This window comes from Microcaecilia unicolor, chromosome 13 (genome assembly GCF_901765095.1).
Source record: "Microcaecilia unicolor chromosome 13, aMicUni1.1, whole genome shotgun sequence".
NCBI classification, from domain to species: domain Eukaryota; kingdom Metazoa; phylum Chordata; class Amphibia; order Gymnophiona; family Siphonopidae; genus Microcaecilia; species Microcaecilia unicolor.
This window is the reverse complement of record NC_044043.1, coordinates 94,222,115-94,246,713: the sequence shown is the minus strand read 5'-3', so window position 1 is coordinate 94,246,713 and position 24,599 is coordinate 94,222,115. Positions and strand designations below refer to the sequence as shown.

The window sequence follows — 24,599 nt, the reverse complement described above, 5'->3', positions numbered from 1 at the left end:
CAGTCTAGATTTCCTGCGTAGAGGTATAGTGGTTAGGTGCCGAAGGCAACATTGAAGAGGTGGGCTTTGAGTAAGAATTTGAAAAGGAAACAAGCTTCCTTTTATCCTGCCCCCCCCCCCCCCCCCGACTCCTTTTCCTCAGGTGGACATGGCCTCCTGCCCATCCACGGGTTTTCTTTATACCAGTTCTTTCTAGAAGGTAAGACGTTCCAAGTCCCTACTAGTTAGAATTTCATAGTCAGCTTGAAGGAACCTGCTAAGTTAGATCAGGCAGAAGCAGGTGAAGGCAGTGGCAAAGCCACAGGTGGGCCTGGGTGGGCCAGGGCCCACCCACTTAGGGTTCAGGCCCACCCAACAGTAGCATACGTTTAGTGGTAGCTGGTGGAGATCCCAAGCTCTATGAGCTGAAGACTTCCCTTTGATGGTAAGCCAAGATGGAAAGAAGAGTTTTCTCACCAACTGAGATATTTTTTTGGTGGTGGTGGTGGTGGTGGTGGTGGTGAAGAACACTTGGTGCCCACCCACTTCTTGTCTAGGCCCACCCAGAATCTGTTGTCTGGCTACGCCCCTGGGTGAAGGTATTCCCAAAGAGAATAACTGGCCACGAAGAACCTCGTGGAGCACTGAGCATGATCCATTCTTACTGCCTCTGTGCTCCGTTCTGGGATATGATGTCCTGGTTTATTCTCACAGCTCCATCCCGGAGATGCCAATCACTAGAGTTTAAAACACACCCCCCTCAATTCCATCCTGCCCTGTGATCAGGGCACTGTCAGGGAGGTGACATCTCGTAACCCACATGTACGTCTCCCGCAACCCATGAGTCCCAGCAGATGGGGGCGAAGAACCCCTGGAGAGAGGCTGTGATCCAGAGCCCACCATTTGCAGCTGCTGAATTATGAGAATCCTCACTGTGGGTCAACCCATGGAACATTTTCTCAGAGCCCTGGAGCAAGCTGAAAATTCAAAGGAAACGTTGACTCTCCCGAGAATATATAAATCCAAATAACCCCTTAGAGTCTAAGCAGAAGAGCAGAATGTGCTCATTTAGAAAGAGGTTTTTCCGTGTGAGCATGCTTGTAGCATGTTAGGAATGTAAATTTGTAGAACTAGGCGTCTAATTTTAAAGTCCGAATATTAAATAGCCTCTCCTCTACCTAATCCAACATCTATGCTTTCATTCTCCGGGGAATATAATGTGGAATGCACGGGCTAGAAGCAGGCAACATGCCTGCCACACGCCTTGTGCACACGCTATCACTGCCTTAGCTGAGTCTGATCATAAAGGCAGTTAACAAATCCCAATAAATAGAGAACTAAAAACTGGGGCTCTGGGTTTGTCCAAATTTAGAAGCCTTTTAAGTTTCCTTTGGAAGCCAAAACACCAGGAAAATGGATCTCACTTATTTTCAGGATATACATTTCAAAACACCGGCTGATTTTATAATAAAAGTAAGCTGCACACTGTTTGCACTTAGGTAGAATTCCATGAGAACACATGACCTTTGAGGACTGGTTGAGGACTTTGAACTCCGTTCGCTGGGTAAAGGTCTCCTGCCGTCCCCCTTCTCCCCCACTGCTAACTCCCGGCTCCGTTCCTTCTATCTCGCTGCTCCCTATGCCTGGAATAGACTCCCTGAGCCAGTACCTCAGGCTCAGTCTCTGACTGTCTTCAAGTCTAGGCTTAAAGCCCACCTCTTTGCTACTGCTTTCGACTCCTAACCATGACTCTCTTACTCAACACCCTCACTTATCACCCCTACCACTGCAATTTCCCCACCCCTAGCTGTCTGTTCGTCTGTCCAATTTAGATTGTAAGCTCTGTTGAGCAGGGACTGTCTTTTTCATGTTGGTTTGTACAGCGCTGCGTAAGTCTAGTAGCGCTATAGAAATGTTTAATAGTAGTAGTAGTGACTGGTTGTTTTTAATTCTCGTTTTTGTTACCTGTGATGTCATACATGATATCAGACATGTGTGTGCCTTGCAGGAACCAATTCAGTTGGGTTCCAGGTGAGGATCTCTGACCCTTACCAACACGGTGGCCCCGGGGATTGTAAAGAATTAGACATTTTAATTGGTTACGATTATTAAAAGAAAAAGAACAAGGTCTTTATTGGACATCAGATGAAAGGTTTTAGTACGGATTATAAATGTGCATTTATTTGTTTGAAATGACGATATTTCCCATTTGAACCCAAAATTACAGGTGTTATCCTGTGTTGTCAATAACAGGCGCTATTTGAGCGATTAGGAAAACTATTGAAGACGCAGCCCTAGAAATTAAAAAATAAATAAATAAAAATCAAAGAACATCCCCCCTCCCCCCCCAAAAAAGAGTAACCCCCAGGTCCTATATATGGCATCCAATAAAATTGGTTAACAAGCTAATTAGTGTCAATTACTGGGTGCTAATTGCCACTAATTGGCACAATCTGAATTTGCGCGCACATCTTGCTACTCGCTATTCTATAACAATGTGCGTCAAAATCCCACAGCACGCAACCCAAAAGGGGTGTGGCCATGTGAGGTACTGGCATTCCTCGCATTTGCACGCAGTGTTCTAGAACACCGGGGATGTGCGCACAAAATGGGATCCGGGAATTACACCTGGCTTCAGCAGGTGCAAGTCCTTGGCACCCAAATTAGGGTGCCGAAATCAGCCCTCAATGCATTCATCTTTGAGGAAAGGAACTTTTTCGATCACTGGACCGTCGGAGTGAAACAAGTTGTCATGTGGACTAAAAAATGAACGTCATTTGTTAACATTTAAACGTCATTTGAAAGCACATTTATTGTGTCTGGCATATCATGTTCCTGCTGCTCTTTGATTTATTGACTGACTATCTAAGAAGCTTGGACTTTATTTTTGCCTTTTAGTTTTAGTGTAATTATGTTATGTTGATGAATTTATTGTATTTGTTTTTATGTGATTTTATGTTTTTGTTTGCCACCCTGAAAAGGGCAGGTTATAAATCCAATCCAGTCCAATTATAGGATAGCGTTGCATGGCAAAGCTAAGTCAGGTGAAATCTCTTGGTGGGCCAGCACGTCACTCCCTTTCTACTAGTCAACAGCTGGCCATGTGAGCACTAGAAATATTGTACAACACGGCCTGGATATAGTGCTTCCTTTGACACATCTTAAGCCAATTAAAACAACCCTGGAGGTGGCGTGAAGTGCCAGCTCCCAGCTCTGCAAGTCCTTACCTTCTGAGGAGCATTTATAACGCCAGTGTTGTATCCAAACTGCAATGAACCGATCACTGCAACTCCTACTGCCAGAATCAGCTGAAACGTGACCTACAAGAGAGGAGAGAGAAAGGGGATGAGTGAGGTACAGCCGGAAGAAGTTACACTCACTGCTTGCACACGTATTCACAGCACAGGCCACGGAATAGCCACCAGAGATACCCAGGACTCTTCGCCCCTGGCTTCTCCAGCGTTTTCAGTGCCACACCCCAGAATGATGCCACAGGCACCCCTCCTGCTCTTACTCATCTCCACAGCCCGTGGTTGCCCTCTTCACCCCTTCATTTCCTCCAGGGACTCTAGCACTCTTCCTTTCAAGAGCATCTGAATTCTCTGTTCTGTCTGCTGGAAGATGCAAATCCATTGCCCAGTCTGTATTAGGAAGCTGGCAGGTATTACAGAGATCAAAGTACCCAGAATGCACCATCCGGAGAGGCAAATTAGAAAGCTTCCCTCCCAAATGAATTCTGCTTTCAGATCAAAGGTTGTATTGTCCACTGTTGAAGAGACAGGGGGGGGGGGGGTCAAATTACTCTGTCCAGAAGGAATTAAGAGAAGGGAGGGAGAAACCTGACAAGCTACTACTGAAGGGTTTATTCTATCAGGACAAATTAACACATAGGGGAGGAGAGTCTGTTGTCCCTTGACCTTGTTTGGAGGACAATCCTGCAGGCTCGGCCCTCTCCCCCTCCCCCAAACACAGCCCAGTGCCACTGACTGACCCACAATGCGCCAGAGTTCCACGTGGGTCAGAGACAAGCAACTGCGCTGCAATTCCTTCATAAAGGCAATTAAATCCCAATACGTATATAAAATAAAATTGTGGAGCCAGGCGTCACCAGTGCAAAAGGTTTTTTAAAAACAGCAGCGCCAGTGTTTCCAGATCAGCCTGGGTTAATAAAGCCCTGTGTCTGCTCTTTGCCAAACACAACCCCACCGATTATGGAAGTAATTGGCGTTTCCGCATCTCCCCTCCCCACTCAGCTACAGTGTACAAGCCAGTGTTTGTCCTATCAAGGTCAGGGCTGGCCTATAGTCATACACCTTCCTGAATGCTCTCATTATGTACCTCCCTACAGGTCCAACCCCCGCTCAGCAGATCAAAATCCCATCACAGGTTGAGCTAATGGGCTTTTGATCTCCAAGTTCAGTCCAAGGCTCCTTCATCCTACTTGAGGAATGTAAGTGGGTCTCCAGTGCTGTTTAGGGGAAATGCACTGTTATCTCACCAAATGCTTCTTAAATGGAACTAATCTACATAATTTACACTCCTGATGTCCCCTGGAAATTTCCAGTTCACTCTGACTCCATGTTATACTATATACGGTTATCAACAAGCTGCCCATCACAGGGCTGCTGAGAGGGGGGGGGCAAAATTCTCCGGGCCGGCGCCGGGGTCAGGCCGCCGGCGCTGCAGTCCACGGCCTCACCTGCCTGCCTCCTCGGCTCCGGGCCCCCTGCATTCAAAGCGGCAGTCGCAGATCGCCTTTCTTCTGGCCTTCCTTCCCTGTGTCCCGCCCTCGCGGAAACCGGAAGTTACATCAGACAAGGGCGGGACACAGGGAGGGAAGGCCAGAAGAGAGGCGATCTGCGACTGCCGCTTTGAATGCAGGGGGCCCAGAACTGTGGAGGCAGGCAGGTGAGACAGCGGACTGCAGCAGCGGAAGGAGCGATGGGGGGGGGGGGTGGAGGCAGAGCGGCCTTGCCCCGGGCCTGGCCTAGTCTCTGGGCAGCCCTGGCCCATCATAGAGTACAGATCAATCCAGGCCAGGTTCTAGCTCCAGTAAATCTCTGGGCTTTCTCTAAGAAGAACAGAGGCGTACCAGAAATGAAATCTAGGAGTGGCTGAGTCTATCCCTGTGACCTGGAGCTTGTTGGCAGCCTTTCTTCTCATTACGAGGACAATCATTACTAGGATCTTACATCAACTTAATCCCAAATGCCTCTCACATGACAGGGCTGTCCCTTTCAAAAAGGTACGTCCGTCATTAGAATCATAAGGATGATTAAGAATTAATGAGCCTTTGGCATCTGTTTTAGTACCAGGTTCTAACCCGGTCAATTGCTCTGCAAAATGTTTCTGCTGGAAATGGATTAAGGTCCAATAAAACAAACCGGCAGACGATCCAGAACAACAGAAATAGAGCAGGACCGGCGCAGAATGTCTGTATTCAAATTCCTTCATCACAAGCATTCCTCTTTGCCGGAGGAGGTGGTAACCGCGGTTAGCTTATCTGGGTTTTAAAAAAAGTTTAGACAGGTTCCTGGAGGAAAAGTCCATAGTCTGCTATTGAGACAGACATGGGAAGCAACTGCTTGCCCTGGGATTTGTAGTATGGAATGTTGCTACTCTGAGATTCTGCATGGAATCTTGTCACTCTTTAGGATTCCAGAATCTTGCTGTTCTTTGGGGTTCTACACAGAATGTTGCTACTCTGAGATTCTGCATGGAATCTTGTCGCTCTTAGGATTCCAGAGCCTTGCTATTCTTTGGGGTTCTACGTGGAATGTTACCACGGTTTGGGTTTCTGCCAGGTACATGTGACCTGGCTTGGCCACTGTTTGGAAAACAGGATACTGGGCTAGATGGACCATTGGTTCTGACCCAGTATGGCTACTCTGATGTTCTTATGTCATCTTTAAAAGAATAAAAACTCTCAAAAAGCCCAACACAGCCATGTTTCATTCTCCTAAGGGCTGCGTCAGAGGCAGATTAAGAACTATTAAATAAATACGTAAAGGGATATTAGTATAAATCATAAAAACATACAACCAAATCACTACCTGCCATACTAAATCATAAAAAATGACATAAAACAGGCTTATACAGACATTCTACGCTGGAGATGGATTAAGGTCAGGACTCAGGCTGCAATATATCACTCCTGTTTATGTACCCGGCATCTGTGCAAGAGCAGGGCCAAGCTGCAACTTTTTCTGGTCGCAGGGATGGGTCAACTCTCAAATTTTTTTTTTTTTGTTACATTTGTACCCTGCGCTTTCCCACTCATGGCAGGCTCAATGCGGCTTACATGGGGCAATGGAGGGTTACGTGACTTGCCCAGAGTCACAAGGAGCTGCCTGTGCCTGAAGTGGGAATCAAACTCAGTTCCTCAGTTCCCCAGGACCAAAGTCCACCACCCTAACCACTAGGCCACTCCTCCACTTACATAACGATGGTCTTTATGAATGTGAGACATGCAGAAGGAGGGTCTTGAAAGTTCATAGATCATTCTAAGGTCAGTCGAAATCCAGTGAAATCACAGCCTGTCACGCAGATAATTTTCAATTTGAACTTGTCTAATTAAAAAAAACTCAATAAAAGACAAGGATTATAGATTAAAGAGCACAGATCCAATCAAACCGGCATCTCTATAAACCGATTTGATGTTTGCTTATAATCCGAAAAGCAAACTGGAAGATACAAAGCAAGAAGGTGTGCTCGAACACTTCCTTCTGTGTAGCAAGAAATTCGCCACCTCACCAGCTCAGCAAAAAAAAAACTGAGGAAGCAAGGTAGGTGCTGGAAGACGCCTGGTTTACAAGTCAACGACTCCCACATAAGAGGAATAGAGCCTCGTTGTATTAGAGAAATTCAGAGGGGGAGGGGGATTTAATTAATGGTATCGGTGGAACTTGCAGTGGGTTTCTTAATTCCAGGTGCAACAACCAGGCAAGAAGAAGAAATCCTCCAAAATCAGAAAAAGGGATTCTTTACTTGAGAGGTGAAAGAAATTTTGCAGTCTTTTTACCTGTGGCTCATGGCCAGTTGGCTACAGCAGGTAAACATTAAGGTGCTGATTTGATAAAGTATGTCCTGCCTGCAAATCCGGTTTTAGAGGGTTACACAGGGGTTATACACAGGTATCAGTAGGTGTGGTTATAAGATCAGGTCTAGGCATTCCCAGGGTCCTAGTAGATGGAGGGGAGGAGGGGCAAAGTTTTGATGTAGATACATACCTGCACTTAGAAAGTTCCTGACTCAGAACAGGGGCAAATTTGTGGACGATCCCTGTTCCTCCCAGACGACTCAAAACATTTCTGAACACACATACCGGGGGGGGGGGGGGGGGGGGGGGCAATTCTATAAACCGGACCTTGAGTTACACACTGCTTATATAAAACAAAGGTGCCATCAAGTGACAGGCGCCATGTACACTAGGTCATAGGAGTGGAGGAGTGGCCTAGTGGTTAGGGTGGTGGACTTTGGTCCTGGGGAACTGAGGAACTGAGTTTGATTCCCACTTCAGGCACAGGCAGCTCCTTGTGACTCTGGGCAAGTCACTTAACCCTCCATTGCCCCATGTAAGCCGCATTGAGCCTGCCATGAGTGGGAAAGCGCAGGGTACAAATGTAACAAAAATAAAATAGATACTATTGGAGATTCTACATGGAATGTTGCTACTATTGGAGATTCTACATGGAATGTTGCTATTCCACTAGCAACATTCCATGTAGAAGGCTGCGCAGGTTTCTGTTTCTGTGAGTCTGACATCCTGCACGTACAGGACGTCAGACTCATAGAAGCAGAAGCCTGCGCGGCCACATTGGTGATCTGCAAGGGCCAACTTCTACATGGAATGTTGCTACTATTGGAGATTCTATATGGAATGCTGCTATTCCACTAGCAACATTCCATGTAGAAGGCCGCGCAGGCTTCTGTTTCTGTGAGTCTGATGGTCAGACTCGCAGAAGCAGAAGCCTGCGCGGCCACATTGATGATCTGCAAGGGCCGACTTCTACATGGAATGTTGCTAGTGGAATAGCAACATTCCATGTAGAATCTCAAATAGTAGCAACAGTGGAGGAGTGGCCTAGTGGTTAGGGTGGTGGACTTTGGTCCTGAGGAACTGGGTTCGATTCCCACTTCAGGCACAGGCAGCTCCTTGTGACTCTTGGCAAGTCACTTAACCCTCCATTGCCCCATGTAAGCCGCATTGAGCCTGCCATGAGTGGGAAAGCGCGGGGTACAAATATAACAAAAATATATTTAAGGTAGCACTTAAGTGCCTAGCTGCAAGGGGGGGGGCATATACATGGGTGTGTCTCCCAGTTCATACAGAATACTACAAGTGACACATCTCTCGGCACTCCTAGGGCGCCAACACATCAACCTTACACTAGTACTCTCAGCAGTGGCCCTACTATCAGGTCACCTGAGGCGGGTGCCTCGGACAGCACTCCTCAGGGAGCAGCATCTCCCCCTTTCCTTCTCCAGTCCCCTTCCCCGAGCCTACCTTTGTTTATTAAAAGATGGCAGTGGCAGCGATTCCCATTGGCTGCCCTGCTGCCAGCACTGGCCTCTCTACTGCCAGTGGCAGCGATTCCCATTGGCTGCCCTGCTGCCAGCACTGGCCTCTCTACTGCGGCCCGCCTCTGACATAACTTCCTGTTTCCTCAGAGGAAGCAGTCAGTTCCGGCAGCAGGGTAGCCCATGGGAGTCGCTGCCACCATCTTTTGGAAAACAAAGGTAGTCTCGGGAAAGGGGTTGAAGAAGGAAAGGAGAAAATGCCAGATCATGGCCAGGGTGGGGGGGGGGGGCTATCTCAGTCCTCACCTCACGCAGCAGATAGTCTTGTGCCGCCCCTGAGTACTCTAAATGGCGTTGGGATGCCTACACTGAGTTGCCAGTTTAACGAATTAACCTGTATGTTTCACCAGCAAAACCACACCTCAGATGAACTATATTTTCAGAACACAGACGTGTCAGCTTCCAGTCAAATTATTTTAAGAATGACCAGCATGTCGGCAGCTCCGATTCCCTTCCTGGTTATACTTGTCTGGCAGGATGGTAACTGGGTGTGCTGGCAAAAGACTGAGTCAAGATGTGGAGAAAAGAACTGGGGAAATTTCCACCAAGCCACTGGTGTGCCACACCAGGCTTCGGTGGGGGGGGGGGTGGGGAGGTGAAGTTAAAACTATCTATAATATGCAGGTAGTGTGTCAGCAGGATTGTCACAAGACTAATTTATGGCAGGACTCAAAAGAACGGACCCTGAGGGGATGAATTACATCTTGGTGATACCAGGAAAGCTCTGCACTGCCCTCCAGATAATCCACTTCCTCCCCATCTATCCAAAACAAGGAACAAAGGGCAAAAGATTTGACTTTTGCCAGCACCATCTTTCAGGCAGGATCCCAAAGTGTTTCACTTTCTTAACAATCCAAAAGCTCACTTCTGGGGTGGATGAGGCAGACAGAGTGACACCCCCAGGGTTATACTACAAATCAGGGCCTGAGGCACAAGGAGAGAAAGTGACTCCCCCAGGGTCACAGAGAGTCAGTGACTGAGGCACAGGGAGAGAAAGTGACTCCCCCAGGGTCACACAGAGAGTCAGTGAATGAGGCACAAGGAGAGAAAGTGACTCCCCCAGGATCACACAGACAGTCAGTGACTGAGAAGCAAGGAGAGAAAGTGACTCCCCCAGGGTCACAGAGAGTTAGTTGACTGAGGCACAGGGAGAGAAAGTGACTCCCCCAGGGTCACAAAGACAAGTCAATGACTGAGGAACAAGGAGAGAAAGTGACTCCCTCAGGGTCACACAGAGAGTCAGTGACTGAGGCACAAGGAGAGAAAGTGACTCCCCCAGGGTCACAGAGAGTTAGTTGACTGAGGCACAGGGAGAGAAAGTGACTCCCCCAGGGTCACACAGAGAGTCAGTGATTGAGGAGCAAAGAGAGAAAGTGACTCCCCCAGGGTCACACAGAGAGTCAGTGACTGAGGCACAGGGAGAGAAAGTGACTCCCCCAGGGTCACACAGAGAGTCAGTGACTGAGATACAGGGAGAGAAAGTGACTCCCCAGGGTCACACAGGGAGTCAGTTGACTGAGGCACAGGGAGAGAAAGTGACTCCCTGGGATCACACAGAGTCAGTTGACTGAGGAACAAGGAGAGAAAGTGACTCCCCCAGGGTCACAGAGAGTCAGTGACTGAGGAACAAGGAGAGAAAGTGACTCCCCCAGGGTCACACAGGGAGGTAAAATGACAGAATACACATGAAGTTAATGGCAAAAAAGTCAGGGATCATTTTGTGACTAAGCAGTGAACCGTAGTCTCCAATGCAGACAAGTAGTTAACTGGTTAATCCCAGGAGGGGGAAGTCCTAATTTTGGACTATCACTAGTTCTTTGTGCAGTGCTGAATGAGCTGCATCTGTTTCTAGTGCCTAAATATATCCCCTCAAAATACTGTAATGGAAAAGTAGTTTTTTAGCTGTTATACAGACACTAAACTGGCAGTGCTGCTCTTTACACAGAGGTGGCCACAGGACTTGTTAAGAAACGTTAAATGTGCAGGAACACAGGGAGCGTGTTTCGCTGAAGGTGCTTTACCGATAATTTCAAAAGGCGAGTAGCAACCCATCCAAAGCAAAAAAAACCTCGTTTTTATTACTGAAAACGAACAACCAGTATCAGCTTCCCAAGTGCTTCTACAAAATGCAAGTTCTCACATCCATTAAGAACAAGGAGTAACTGAATGGCTCAGACATTCATTCCATAATCCGAGGAGCTTTTTGGCTGAGACGGAGTCGCAATATATTTACATATTATTCTTGTTCTAACACAGATTTCCTGGTTATAAAGTCCCTGACGTGCAGATTTTATAATCTGTTTGCAAAGAGGGAGGTTAAGTGACCCGATGAAGCTTACTTAGATATGGTGCATGATTGGTAAGAAGCCTGCATGGTTCTTCCAGGGCCACCGAACACAACCAGCCAATTGAGTTTGCAGGATATCCACCGTGAAAATGCATGAGCCAGATCCGCTTGCGCTACCTCCAGCGTGTGCAAATCAGTCTCAGACATCTTCACTGTAGGAAAATCGGAGAGGCCGGTGCAGTGTTGAGACTGACTGTTCTAACATTACTCTGTGCCCAGTGGATGCCATCAGGCAGCTGCATACCACTCTTTGAGTGCCAACGAATAACAATTGAACATGTATCTGGGTGTGTGTCTATTATCTGTACTGTGTGTGTGATGGAAAATTCCACGAGGCAGGGCTAAGCCCAATACTCTCTGGTACAGAGCAGAGCAGTCACGAGTTCTGGCAGGATAAAACAAAAGGCAAATGAGCAAAGACCGTGCCCAGGCATCAAACTCCCAGTTAAAAGGCGGGTGCCATCCCTTATCTGGACAGCAGGGCTTTTTTTTTTTTAATTCAAATTTTTTTTTATCGAATATTTATAAAAGACACACAAAATATAACAAAACAATAATAAATCAAGCAAAACAGGGGCCCTTTTACTAAGACACGCCGGAAAATGGCCTGCGGTAGTGTAGGCGCATGGTTTCGGATGCACACAGGTCCATTTTTCAGCGTTCCTGCAAAAAAAAGCCTTCTTTTGTGTCCGAAAATGGAGTAGGGCAAAATTAAAACCAGCGTGCGTCCATTTTCGGCAAAATCCCACTACGGCTCCTTGTGATCTTAGCCGAGTCCCTTAACCCTCCATTGTCTCAGATACAAACAGATCGTAAACCCTCTAGAGACAGGGAAATACCTACAGTATCTGAATGTAACTCACCCTTCAGCTACTACTGAAAAAGGTGTGAGCTACATCCAAAATCCCAAGGAACAGTGCTCATATTTCAATAAACACAAAACCAGTATAATTTACATAAAGCAGAGCTTTTTCTAATAGAGCAGAACATAAAACCAGACCTCACAGAACAGTTTTAATATATATTGACAACGAAACAACCCTATGAAGAGCATAAGTCAAACAAGAAGTAATCGATACGACCTAAGTAAAAGGCCAACTGGAATAAATACATTGGGAACGATAGTCAGGCAGAGGTCAGTGTTTCTTTAAATGTTGACCATCGCTGGTTAAATTAGACCTATCAGTGCTGCCTCTACCCAAGTCCTGACACTAAATATGCGGACCTTTGGCAGGGATCCAGGATGGGTACAGCCATATCCAGTGCCAAGCTCAGATACCTAACCGGGAATGGTTAAGACAGCGTATTGCAGGCACGGATCATTTTGAACTATACCCAACCCACCCCAGCACTAAGCGGACAGTGTCATATCTGCCCTGTTAAATTGTTTTATATATCAACCCCATTGTCATTAAATGTTTCTATTCAAACCAAATTTCTGAGTCATTATGTTTGTATGGAATGCACAAGTCATAAGTATATAAGTACATAAGTATTGCCATACTGGGAAAAACCAAAGGTCCATCGAGCCCAGCATCCTGTTTCCAACAGTGGCCAATCCAGGTCACAAATACCCGGCAAGATCCCAAAAATAGATGAAAAACAACAAAGCAGTGGAATCAAATGTATTTATTGGAACAATACCCGACGTGGCCACGTTTCGCCCTCAGGCTGCGTCAGGAGTATAAACTATCAAAAGTGTATGTAAATATATCATACACACTAGTAGTTCCAAAATCTAGTTCCACTTATCTGCTACTTCCAACTAAACTGATATTAGGCTAATGCATATCAGTTTAGTTGGAAGTAGCAGATAAGTGGAACTAGATTTTGGAACTACTAGTGTGTATGATATATTTACATACACTTTTGATAGTTTATACCCCTGACGCAGCCTGAGGGCGAAACGTGGCCACGTCGGGTATTGTTCCAATAAATACATTTGATTCCACTGCTTTGTTGTTTTTCATCTACTGTTTTGTAAGCAGTTGTGTGCCTTTTTGTTTTTTTTGTTAAGATCCCAAAAATATACACAACATTTTATACTGCTTTATCCCAGAAATAGTGGATTTTCCCCAAGTCCATTTAATAACGGTCTATGGACTTTTCCTTTAGGAAGCTGGCCAAACCTTTTTTAAACTCCGCTAAGCTAACCGCCTTTACCACATTCTCTGGCAACGAATTCCAGAGTTTAATTAGAAGTTGAGTGAAGAAAAATTTTCACCCAATTCGTTTTAAATTTACTACATTGTAGCTTCATCACATGCCCCCTAGTCCTAGTATTTTTGGAAATCGTGAACAGACGCTTCACATTTACCCATTCAACTCCACTCATTATTTTATAGACCTCTATCATATCTCCCCCCAGCCGCCTTTTCTCCAAGCTGAAGAGCCCTAGCCGCTTTAGCCTTTCCTCATAGAGAAGTCGTCTCATTCCCTTTATCATTTTCATCGCCCTTCTCTGCACCTTTTCTAATTCCACTACATCTTTTTTGAGATGCGGCGACCAGAATCGAACACAATATTTGAGGTGCGGTCGCACCATGGAGCGATACAAAGGCATTATAATGTCCTCATTTTTGTTTTCCATTCCTTTCCTAATAATACCTAACATTCTATTTGCTTTCTTAGCCGCCGTAGCACACTGAGCAGAAGGTTTCAACGTATCATCAACGATGACACCCAGATCCCTTTCTTGGTCCGTGATTCCTAACGTGGAACCTTGCATGACGTAGCTATAATTCGGGTTCCTCTTTCCCACATGCATCACTTTGTATTTGCTCACATTAAACGTCTTCTGTTGGGGTGGCCTAGGGTCCAGATAACTATTCATCTGACAGAATATCACAGAAGTAATCTGATATCAGTAATGCTGTTCTGGTTTTCAAGGAGTCCCCACCATCCCCCACCTCAAAATGTATATGGTACATAAGCTCTACTTTGACCAAGCTCTAAAAAACTAGTGGATTTAGCTTCCTTACTCATATTTTCCTAATCTGAGTTCAAGGTTCACCCAAAAGCAGGGTGAAAAGGGATATTTGAGAGGGTCAGAGCAATAGCTTCACAGATTAGACAGCTACAACATAGATACTGAGGCTCCAGTTATCAGTCCTTCATGACCCTGTGCTAAATTTAAAACAATAACAGTGGGAAGAGATCTTGCATAAGGCCAGAGCTTTCAGAGCTACCAAATGTATCCTTAGGAACAAGCATTACAAGTTCACCACATTCTCCCTTAATTTAGTCTGTCCTAGGTTAGTAGAGACTAAGGCGCTTCTCACTTTTCACCTCAGCATTAAAACAGGAACACTCTGTACCGGCTGAAAAATGACTTAGGAAGGTGCCTGTTCAGCTAACAAAAAAAAAATGAGGAACTGGAACATGCTGGCAGGGGTGGAGGTCAGTTTGGATTCTTGGAATTTTTGCAAATTCACGTATCCCCCCGGATATGTTGGTGTCAGTGAGGCGCCACATGGTTAAGGGGAAATCAAAGTTTTCCAAGTAGGGCGAAGGTTACTGGGTGGGGGTGGGGTGGGGGGGTCTGCAAAGCCCCGAGAGAAGCATCTTCTAAGCATAAGCCACACGGCTCTTATCTGCCCTCATTTCTCTGTTCCAGTGGCTGTTAAGGGAGGAAAAGGCTTTGGGTGACTGATAAACCCGTCTCCCGCCGAACTTCAGGGAGGCTCGTCTCCTGCCAGCCAATCAGGTTGGAGGCGCGGCGGGAGCCCCGCCCACAGAGTCTGCGATCGCTTTAGCCTTTGCCCTAGATACGAAAGGGCTCAGGAGCAGGAAGTCCAGATCCCCCCAACCCCACCCCTCCCCCGCCCTGCACAGCACATCCCAGACGCCACCCAGCCAAACTGCCCTGCCTCCCCCTCATCCTAATCCCTAAAGAGCATATCCCCCACTCCCCATAGGGCACATTTCCCCCTTTCCCTCCCTCTCTGTCACTATGTAGCACATTCCAACCCTGCTTCTAAATCCCGAGTCCTCAGCCCTACATCCCATTCCCAGCCTCTCTCTGATCCCCCCCCCCCCATGTTCCTGCCAAAGCCACAGCCTCTGAGCAGCTCGTCACAGGTCTCGCTACATCCCCGCCTATCCCCCCACCCCCCACTGACGCACTGGCCCCCTGCGACTACCAAGCATGAGTGTGCAATAGGGTCGATCATGACGCAATGCGAGTGGGGGGAGGGGAAGCTCCAGAAAGCTGCTGCATCATGGTGAGAGGCTGAAATCCGTCCCCGGCTTCTCTTATTTACACTGGCAAATTCCCCTTCCTGCAGCTCCCAGAACCGGTTTATTTGCATTTCACTCCATCTATTCTCAGACCCAGGCCTCTGGTGCAGTTCTTAAAATCAAACGTCTTATTTAATTGCTTCCCATCCAATTGCTCCTTATACTATTCTAATGCGGTGTTGTGGGAAGAATTACTGAAAATGCAGAACCTGAGGGTGGCAAAGCTTTCGTACAAAACTATACCCTGGGGGGGGGTCACGTCAGGGTACCAAAGTGTTGAGCAGTGTAACAAAAGCTTTCTGCCCTCCAGCACTAGTAATTAGGGAAAGGAGGGGTGCACTTGAAACCTGATCACTAGAAGCCTGGGTGGTGGGAAAAAAACCCCCAGAATGATTAGGGTTTCAGATCTGCAGTGGGTTTGAAACCTCTTTCCACCGCTTTGAATACAGGCAAAGAATGGGCCACTAATCCTCCCTGCAGGCCAGCCTCCCTCCCTGCAAATCCTGCCCTTAACAGGTGCCACCCAGCCTCCCTCCCTGCAACCTTTCCACCGTGCCAACAGCACATCTATAGGTAAGGGTGAGCCTCCTCCTCGTCCACAGATGACAACATTTCAGAATGATGGGTGCCCAGCACAAGACAAAAATTACCCCTCCTCGAAAAACACCCCGAGACTCGGATATTTCAGACGAGATTTGCAAATTAAAAACACAGGTTTTATTTATTGCATTTGTATCCCACATTTTCCCACCTCTTTGCAGGCTCAATGTGGCTTACAATACATCATGAATAGTGGAAATAAGAGGAATAGATATATTACAGATGGATTTTGGGTTACATGGTAATGGAATACATGATAGTAATATAATACTACTACTATTTAACATTTCTAAAGCGCTACTAGGGTTACGCAGCGCTGTACAATTTAACATAGAAGGGCAGTCCCTGCTCAAAGAGCTTACAATCTAATGAACAAATGTACAGTTAGTCAAGTAGGGGTCATCAAATTGGGGCAGTCTAGATTTCTTGAGAGGTATAAAGGTTAGGTGCCGAAAGCAACATTGAAGAGGTGGGCTTTGAGCAAGGATTTGGGTAGGGAGGGGGCTTGGCGTAGGGGCTCGGGAAGTTGATTCCACGCATAGGGTGAGGCGAAGGCATTATTAAACATTTCTGGATATGTGTGGGGAGTTTCACAGGGGCTACATTTATGCAGCCCACGGTTTTAGGAAGGGGGTTCCCCATTTGCAAGGGAAATCCCTAAAACTAGCAATGTTGAATCACTAGTTTAATTGGGAGTTGATGGGTATCAAGTAAAGGAAACATGCCAGAAAATTAACAAAACAGAATGTTCCTAAGGCAAGTCTGAGTTAAGTGATGTGCTTGAGTGCGCAGCAGTAAGGTTAAACAAATCTTTATCTTTCATCCCTTGCTGCCCAGTGGAAATGGTTTGCAACTAAGGTCAGGCTGCGATGGAGACAGGGTAAGGCAGACAGAAATCTGAAGGTCTTGTGTCAAAGAGATAATTGCATAAATAGAATTGCAACTGTTACCCTGTGGTCCAGGTTGGACCTGAGCCTTCTGAGAAGAGGAATTGGTATTGAACTGCCTGGTATCAGGAAATTTAAGAAAGTATGCCTTATACCCAAGGGAAAAATGCAAAACCCAGAGCTCAATAACCACAGATTCTCTGCCAGATGCTTGACTTACTGAATAGGGAGGGGTCCTGCCACTGAACTTTAAGAAACCCTCCCTGGGACTATCAGGGCTGTGAAGAGGGTGCAGGGGCAGCAACTGCTCAGGAAATAAAAGAGAATTTCGCTGCTTAGAATGTTAATACAAGAATTTCCTGTTTCCACCTCTCTTCAAACTAGGGGAAATGTGAAGGCGATGGGTTAAGATACACACACACAGACAAAAAAAAACAATGGTACAGTTATTTTAAAAGTGAAGAAGCCTAACTAAACTGGACCATTAGGAACCACCTACAGCTGCAATCAAAAAATATTGATTTTGCTCTAGAATTCGTATATTTCTTTGCCTGGAGCGTCTCCATTTGCTGCCTGCACAGCAGTTACCTATGCTGTAAAATTTCAGGCTCCAATCTGTCTGTCTGTCTGTCCTCTTTTGCCCCAGCTCCAAAATAAGTACCTAATGTGTAAGCCACTGTGATTGTAACCATAGAAAGTGGATATATTTCAAATCCTATCCCCTTTCCCTTCCTTTTCATGAAGACATAAAGAATGCAAGAGGAATCCAGGAAAACTGAAACATTCCTACATTTATACAAAACATCCCCTAGTCTTCCTGGTTATTGGGCAGGAAGCTAGGGTAACCTATTAAGGAAGAAGTATGGCCATGCAACTGGAAACATAATTTGCCTCTGTTCAATGAGTGGACAATGACGATTCAAAACCTGAATGCCATCTAAGCCCCCCTGCAGGTTGACAAGCACAGAACAAATGTGAGCTGGAGTGTGCTAAAAATCTGAAATAGATAAGTGCATAAGTGTTGCCACACTGGGACAGACCAAAGGTCCGCCAAGCCCAGCATCCTGTTTCCAACAGTGGCCAATCCAGGTCACAAATACCTGGCAAGATCCCAAAAACGTACAAAACATTTTATACTGCTTATCCCAGAAATAGTGGATTTTCCCCAAGTCCATTTAATAACGGTCTATGGACTTTTCCTTTAGGAAGCTATCTAGACCTTTTTTTAAAGCCTGCTAAGCTAACCACCTTTACCACATTCTCTGGCAACGAATTCCAGAGTTTAATTACACGTTGAGTGAAGAAAAAATTTCTCCAATTCGCATTAAATAGAGAAGATTATTAACTCTGTAAGTAAATAAAAATACTGAGCAGTGTCATTTCTGACAAAAAAAATTGGATTTTATAAGTATTACTCCTCTTGGAAAAGGTCCAGCTCAAGGCAGGTTACATTCATGTCCAAAAGATATTTCTCTGCCTGTATGGGCTTAACAAGCTAAGCTGCACCTGAGGCAATGGAAGGTGAAGGTGACTTGATCAAGGTCACCAAGTGGGAGAACCAGAATTTGAAACCTGGCTTCTCTTCCACTCCACATCTTAGCCACCCACTGAAAATTAGGATCCAACTTTTCAAAACAATTGAGTACACTAAGTACGTGTTACCCCTTAATGGGCACTATGAAGTATTTTGCTACCGGGGTGAGCAAGCAGTCACATCCCTGGCGCCCATATGCTAAAAAGAGTTCAAACTGTGGACCTGATTTACTAAAGGATTTTTGATATTCTGTGTCTAGGTTAGACACAGAATATCAAAAAGTGGAGGAGTGGCCTAGTGGTTAGGGTGGTGGACTTTGATACTGAGGAACTGAGTTCAATTCCCACTCCAGGCACAGGCAGCTCCTTGTGACTCTGGGCAAGTCACTTAACCCTCCATTGCCCCATGTAAGCCGCATTGAGCCTGCCATGAGTGGGAAAGCACAGGGTACAAATGTTACAAAAAAAAAAAAAGTTGGGGGGGAGGGGAATCAGGCACAAGTAAGTGTGTTTATTTTATACACACACAAGAAAAAAAAAAAGAACAGACAAAGGCCATATGGCTTATCAGTCAGCCCCTCCACTTCTACCATGTGAGGGGCTCTACAATCCCTCCTCCCCCCCCCCCCCCCTCTTTTTATCAGAAACCCTGATAGAACAGGGTCTCTCATATTGCAGGTACAGAATAGGAATAAACTAGAAGGGAAAAGAGAATACAATTCCTTGGATCACAAAGGCTTATTTTTGAACAAAGACATGTGTTACCATTAGGAAATGATACGGTTATCAGTGGAAAGAAGGCCACAGATCGGAGCTGTGGAAGTTAGCTTAAGTTTTTTTCTAGTGGGAGGGGGCAGCCTTACCAGAGCCGGAACAAGGTTATTAGGTGCTCTCTAGGCAACCATTCAGCCCCACACCCCAGTTCAATTCATTTTCAGGCCCCTACCCCCCACCACTACCATTTTGATATTAAACTTTCCTTAATATATTCACATAATGAGACTGATTTCCAAAAGCCATTTAACTGGATAAATGGGCTAGTTAAGCCAGCCCACCCTTCCTGCTGGTACAAGTAGGCACTGTTGGTTCTTTGTGCCACTGTCAAAACCTATTGTCTTACTTCCACAGCAGCTGCTTTCTGACACCCCAGGCAGCTGCCTGGTTTGCCTAATGGTTAAGCCGGCCCTGAGCCTGCTCCTTCAAGGTGGAGTTTCCTCTAAGCATCTGGGAAAGGGCAGCTCCGGAAAATGAGACACCAGAGACTGAAATGTCTCATTTACAGAAACAAGAAAAACTAGATCTTAAGCCAAAACAGAGGGAAACAGGGCCAGGCCAGTCCAAGGAGGAAATGTTTAGAAGCCGAGCAGGAGGCAGGAAGCCAGAGTATTCAATGCTAAGTCCATCTTTGACCGGCTCAGGCTGCAATCCAGCCCCCAGCTCCTCCCTAGGACAAGCCACAATACACACAAAGAAGCTGGCTGGAATTTGTAACCGGTATTAGCACCCAGTGAAAGCTTTAACCTCTGGCTACATACTAGCCTGTGACAACCTAGTACACTGTACACTGGTCTGAGGGATTGCCCAGTTTCTCTATCTTGTTCCTGTATCTCATGATGGAGAACTAACTGTTACAGGCAGCAGCACTGAGAATCCAGGAAGTCCGGATTTGCATCTTCCAAGGTGTTTTTGTGACCTTGAGTATGTCACTTTGATGCAGCCTCAGGTACAAACTTCGATACAAGGCAGAGAAATACCCCCACTGAAGCCTGACTTTGTAACTCAGCTTCAGCTGCAATTTGGAAAGGCCAGTTATGAAGAAGGGAATAGCTGGGGTTTAATATGTAGTATAAACACAATGGGAATCTCGGTACTCTGTTGGAAGCAGGATACTGGGCTAGATGAATGGTTATTATTCTTATGTTCTCACACAATGTGGCAGCAAAACCTACAGTAGCATATCGTCAGGGGTACAATATATAACATAAGTACATAAGTAGTGCCATACTGGGAAAGACCAAAGGTCCATCTAGCCCAGCATCCTGTCACCGACAGTGGCCAATCCAGGTCAAGGGCACCTGGCACGCTCCCCAAACGTAAAAACATTCCAGACAAGTTATACCTAAAAATGAGGAATTTTTCCAGTCCATTTAATAGCGGTCTATGGACTTGTCCTTTAGGAATCTATCTAACCCCTTTTTAAACTCCGTCAAGCTAACCGCCAGTACCACGTTCTCCGGCAACGAATTCCAGAGTCTAATTACACGTTGGGTGAAGAAAAATTTTCTCCGATTCGTTTTAAATTTACCACACTGTAGCTTCAACTCATGCCCTCTAGTCCTAGTATTTTTGGATAGCGTGAACACTCTAGTGTCCAGGAATCAGACACAATGTCCTTGGGTCCACCTGACCAATGATTTCTGATCCTGACCTAAGGAAGAGAGAAATCTCCAGCCGCTAGACCTGATCGAGGCAGAGGACCGTGACACCTCTGACAGCTTAACCTGAGGGGGCAAGAGCCGCATCCTTCCCTAGGACACAGAAGGGCATTCCTAGTTCTCAAAGCTTGCATTTTAGAAAAAAAATGCGGCCCTTGTTTCTAGCTGCTTTGCACTTTTTCTTTTAACTCGTTTGATTCTTGGCGGGATATTTACTTCCTGTCTGCTTTTTTGAACTACACACAGGGCCCGTTCAGATCTTTATCTGCCGTCATCTACTATGTTACTATGTAAGTTTATTACGTTCCCTCTTTCCCTGAAACACACACACACACTTTGCATGGATTTATTGAAACGAAATATAAATAAAGCACAATCTGCCGGAAGCCCGAAACTTTTGCAAATTTTTTTTTCTTTTTTTGCTTCCACGTATTTTCCCTCCCAGGTACCGAACCGCATTACCATCACGTGACGGCAACCGGATCATATTTCCTCTTTCCCGGTTACATTTCTGAGCTTCTAGTCAGCAAATCCATTGCAAACCAGCCGGCTACACAGCCGGGAGGTGCGTCACCCCCACCTAAAGAGACTGGGCAGTGGGCACCGGATCCCGGCACGGTGGGGGTGGGTGATCACTGCAGGTACAGTTTGCAGCAGCCCGCCAAGCCCCCTCTCCATTCTCACGGGGGCTAGAAGCAGACTTGGATTCGATCAGACCGGACAACCAGAACCCCACCCCCTCCCCATCACCTCACCTTGCTGCCGGACTCCATGCTCGGCGACGACCCCCTCCTCCTCTGGTTCTAGCTCAGCAACGGAGTCTGTCCCCAGGGACTCTGCGATGGACGTGTGTAGGCGCTGTGCAGGGGGTGGGGGGGCTCTCAAGAGCTTTAAAACTCGGATCCCAGCGGTGGGGGGCGGTGTCAGATCCTGAGTGCACGTGTCCGCGGTTACTCTTCTTGCATCGGCTGCTACGCGCGTAAAGCGGCTTCGCTTTCTACCGGCCGGGAGGGAGCCCCAGCTGCTTATAGCGCGCCAGCTGGTGTGTACGCCTCGGGCGCCCTCATTGGCTGCTGGAGGCAGCGAGGCGGGGCGGGGCGGGGGTGTGTTCGGAGGGGCGGGGCTAGAACTCGATTGCGTCATATGACGCGCTGGAGGAAACGAGCGGCTGCCGTATCATCATTTCCACGCTTTGCCCGGCTCGGCTGAGTCAGAGCTGGTTTTATTGAATCCGCTGTCTGGACGTCCAAGATTTCTGTAAACAGAGCAAGACTGGGGCGGGGTGAAAAGGGCAGGGCTGCATTTTACAGGCAGCCCTAGTTTTCCCCTCTTCCTTCTCGATTACAGGCAGAGCTGCTAAGTTACCCAGTTCCAAGAGGGAGATTTGAAAGCCTCCCTAACCTAACCTTCAAACAACAATAATTGTACCTGTTATCATGAAATGATTATTATGTCACTCTGTAAGCCTGCAAATAGGTGGGAAAATGTGGGATACAAATGCAATAAATAATAATAATAATAATTTTCTGACAACCTTATCACATGGGACCTGTGGCAAAGACTTCAATGGGTAAACTCACTCCAGGACTAAAATATATACGTTCAAAACCAGGACCTGGACATAAATCTCCCTCCTGAAACTGGGTCGATGCCTTTAGATATAAAAGAGATCTCGGGGGGGGGGGGGGGGGGGGGGAGGGGGGCAGCAGGAAGGAGCACCAAAGCTGCTCCAGCTCTCTCTAAGCTGGATCCCTCTGCCCTGGAGTCCTTTTCTGATATTGTGCTTCAGGGCCCTTGAGAGAGAAGACTGTGACAGGACAGTATGTTTCTGTTCCTCTCCAAAAAGTCACTCTGGCTCATCTTCCCCATTGGAATTTTGGATTTGATTAACACCCTGGAATGGGTAACTTGGTAGCTCTGTATCCTGCTCATGGCAAGTTATATTTGCGGTATACTAGGAAACTCTGCCCTAAATTTTGGGGCTTACAGTCTAAGTTAGTACATGAGGCAAACGAAGGTGAAGTGACTTGCTCAAGGGAGGGAAGGCCCGAAGGGAGGCAATCTGTGACTGCCGCTTCGAATGCAGGGGGCCCGGAGCCGAGGAGGCAGGCAGGTGAGACCGGGGGCTGCAGCGCCGGTGGCCTGACCCCAGCGCCAGGTCCCCCTTGGAGGCCCGGGGAATTTTGTCCCCCCCTGCCCCCCGCTCTCGGCGGCCCTGGTCCCAGTATGGCCCAGGGGCGTAGCTACGTGGGGCCACGGGCCCCCACAGATTACGCCCTGGCCCCCTCTCCATTTGACCCCCCCCCCCCCCCCCGCTGCCCACCCGCCCCCTGCCCCGCCGCCACATCAGGTACCTTGTTTGCTGGTGGGGGTCCCCAATCCCCGCCAGCCGAAGAGTCTTCTTCAGCGCCGGTCGACTCCGGCGCCTTTGTTTTGTGATCATCTGTTTCTGACACCTTATGTCCTGCACCGTGCATGTAGCCCCATGCAGGATGTAAGGCGTCAGAAACAGATGATCACAAAACAAAGGCGCTGGAGTCGACCGGCGCTGAAGAAGACTCTTCGGCTGGTGGGGATTGGGGGCCCCCACCAGCAAACAAGGTACCTGATGTGGTGGTGGGGCAGGGCGCAGGCGGGTGGCGGTGGCAGCGGGGAGGGTTGCGGTTGCGGTGGTAGGGGTGGTTTGTGGCGGCGGGGAAGTTGGCGGTGGGGGGAGGTGGCTAAACAGTGCCCCCCCCCACCTCAGGCTCTGGCCCCCCTCCCACCGAGGTCTGGCTATGCCCCTGGTATGGCCATACTTATGTACTTATGTATGTACTAATGTCATTAGCACATGGGCCATTTTTAAAAATCATAACTATTAAAGAAAAAAATAGGAAATCTGGGTTTTTATGGCCTTGGTAAAAATGGCCTTAGTGTGCAGGAATGACCCACAGCTTTGTTAAAAGGACCTCTTAATATCTCTATCCCTCTGCCAGTCTACCCTTTCACCTCCCCCTCCCCCCCTTCCAGAGGAACTTGGGGGCTGAAGGAAACCCTACTGCACTGCTTAGCAGACTTTCTTGTCTTTCTCTTTCCCCTATTTTCTCAGCTTTTTTTTGTTTTGCTTTTTGTCTCTTTTATTCTTCAATTGATTTTCTTTATTTTCTCATAAATTATTTTCATCTTTCTTTTCAGTGTTGCTACCTAACCCCCCCCCCCCCCCCCCCCCCCCCCGTTCACAAAGCCACGCTACCGTCTGTCGGTGCGGTAATGCCAACACGGCCCGTTCACTTGGAATGGGCTGTGTTGGCATTGTCGCATGGCTTTGTAAACAGGGGAGTAAGACTTTTAGTCAAGTTGGAAATTCATTTATTTATTTATTGCATTTGTATCCCACATTTTCCCACCTATTTGCAGGCTCAATGTGGCTTACAGAGTTTTGTTATGTCATAGTCATTCTAGGATACTAGATACAGTTGGTAATATACAAAGGTTAAGTCAGGAGAAAAGTTTTCTTCACCCAACGTGTAATTAGACTCTGGAATTCATTGCCGGAAAATGTGGTGAAGGCGGTTAGCTTAGCAGAGTTTAAAAAGGGGTTAGACGGTTTCCTAAAGGACAAGTCCATAAACCGCTACTAAACGGACTTGGAAAAATCCAAAATTCCAGGAATAACATGTATAGAATGTTTGTACGTTTGGGAAGCTCGCCAGGTGCCCTTGGCCTGGATTGGCCGCTGTCGTGGACAGGATGCTGGGCTCGATGGACCCTTGGTCTTTTCCCAGTATGGCATTACTTATGTACTTATGGGTTAAGTAAGAGAAAAGATAAGGTAGGTTTTAGGAAGGATAGTATAGAAGGTGGATTGTCTTTTAAGGTTTTTCCTTTAGGAAGGATTATTCATTGGTATTTTTTCTTTTCTCTGCTGAAACTTTCATTGTCTCTGAGAAGCTGCTCCCCCCCCCCCTTCCTTTAGCAAAGAATAAATCTTCTTGAGCCCAATGACGTCTCTCATTC

General features: G+C 46.9%; 1 protein-coding gene across 1 annotated transcript in view; it reads right to left on the bottom strand.

Moving 5' to 3' along the window:
• The window catches only part of SLC2A1 (solute carrier family 2 member 1), a 41,775-nt gene extending 20,193 nt beyond the window's left edge, over window positions 1-21,582 (bottom strand). The window contains exons 1-2 of the mRNA XM_030222417.1: window positions 21,356-21,582; window positions 3,207-3,299 (exon numbers count right to left, since the gene is read on the bottom strand). Of these exons, the coding sequence (XP_030078277.1) occupies window positions 3,207-3,299; window positions 21,356-21,373 (111 nt within the window). The 5' untranslated portion in view covers window positions 21,374-21,582. The remainder of the gene's footprint in view (window positions 1-3,206; window positions 3,300-21,355) is intronic.
• Window positions 21,583-24,599: the final 3,017 nt, after the last annotated feature.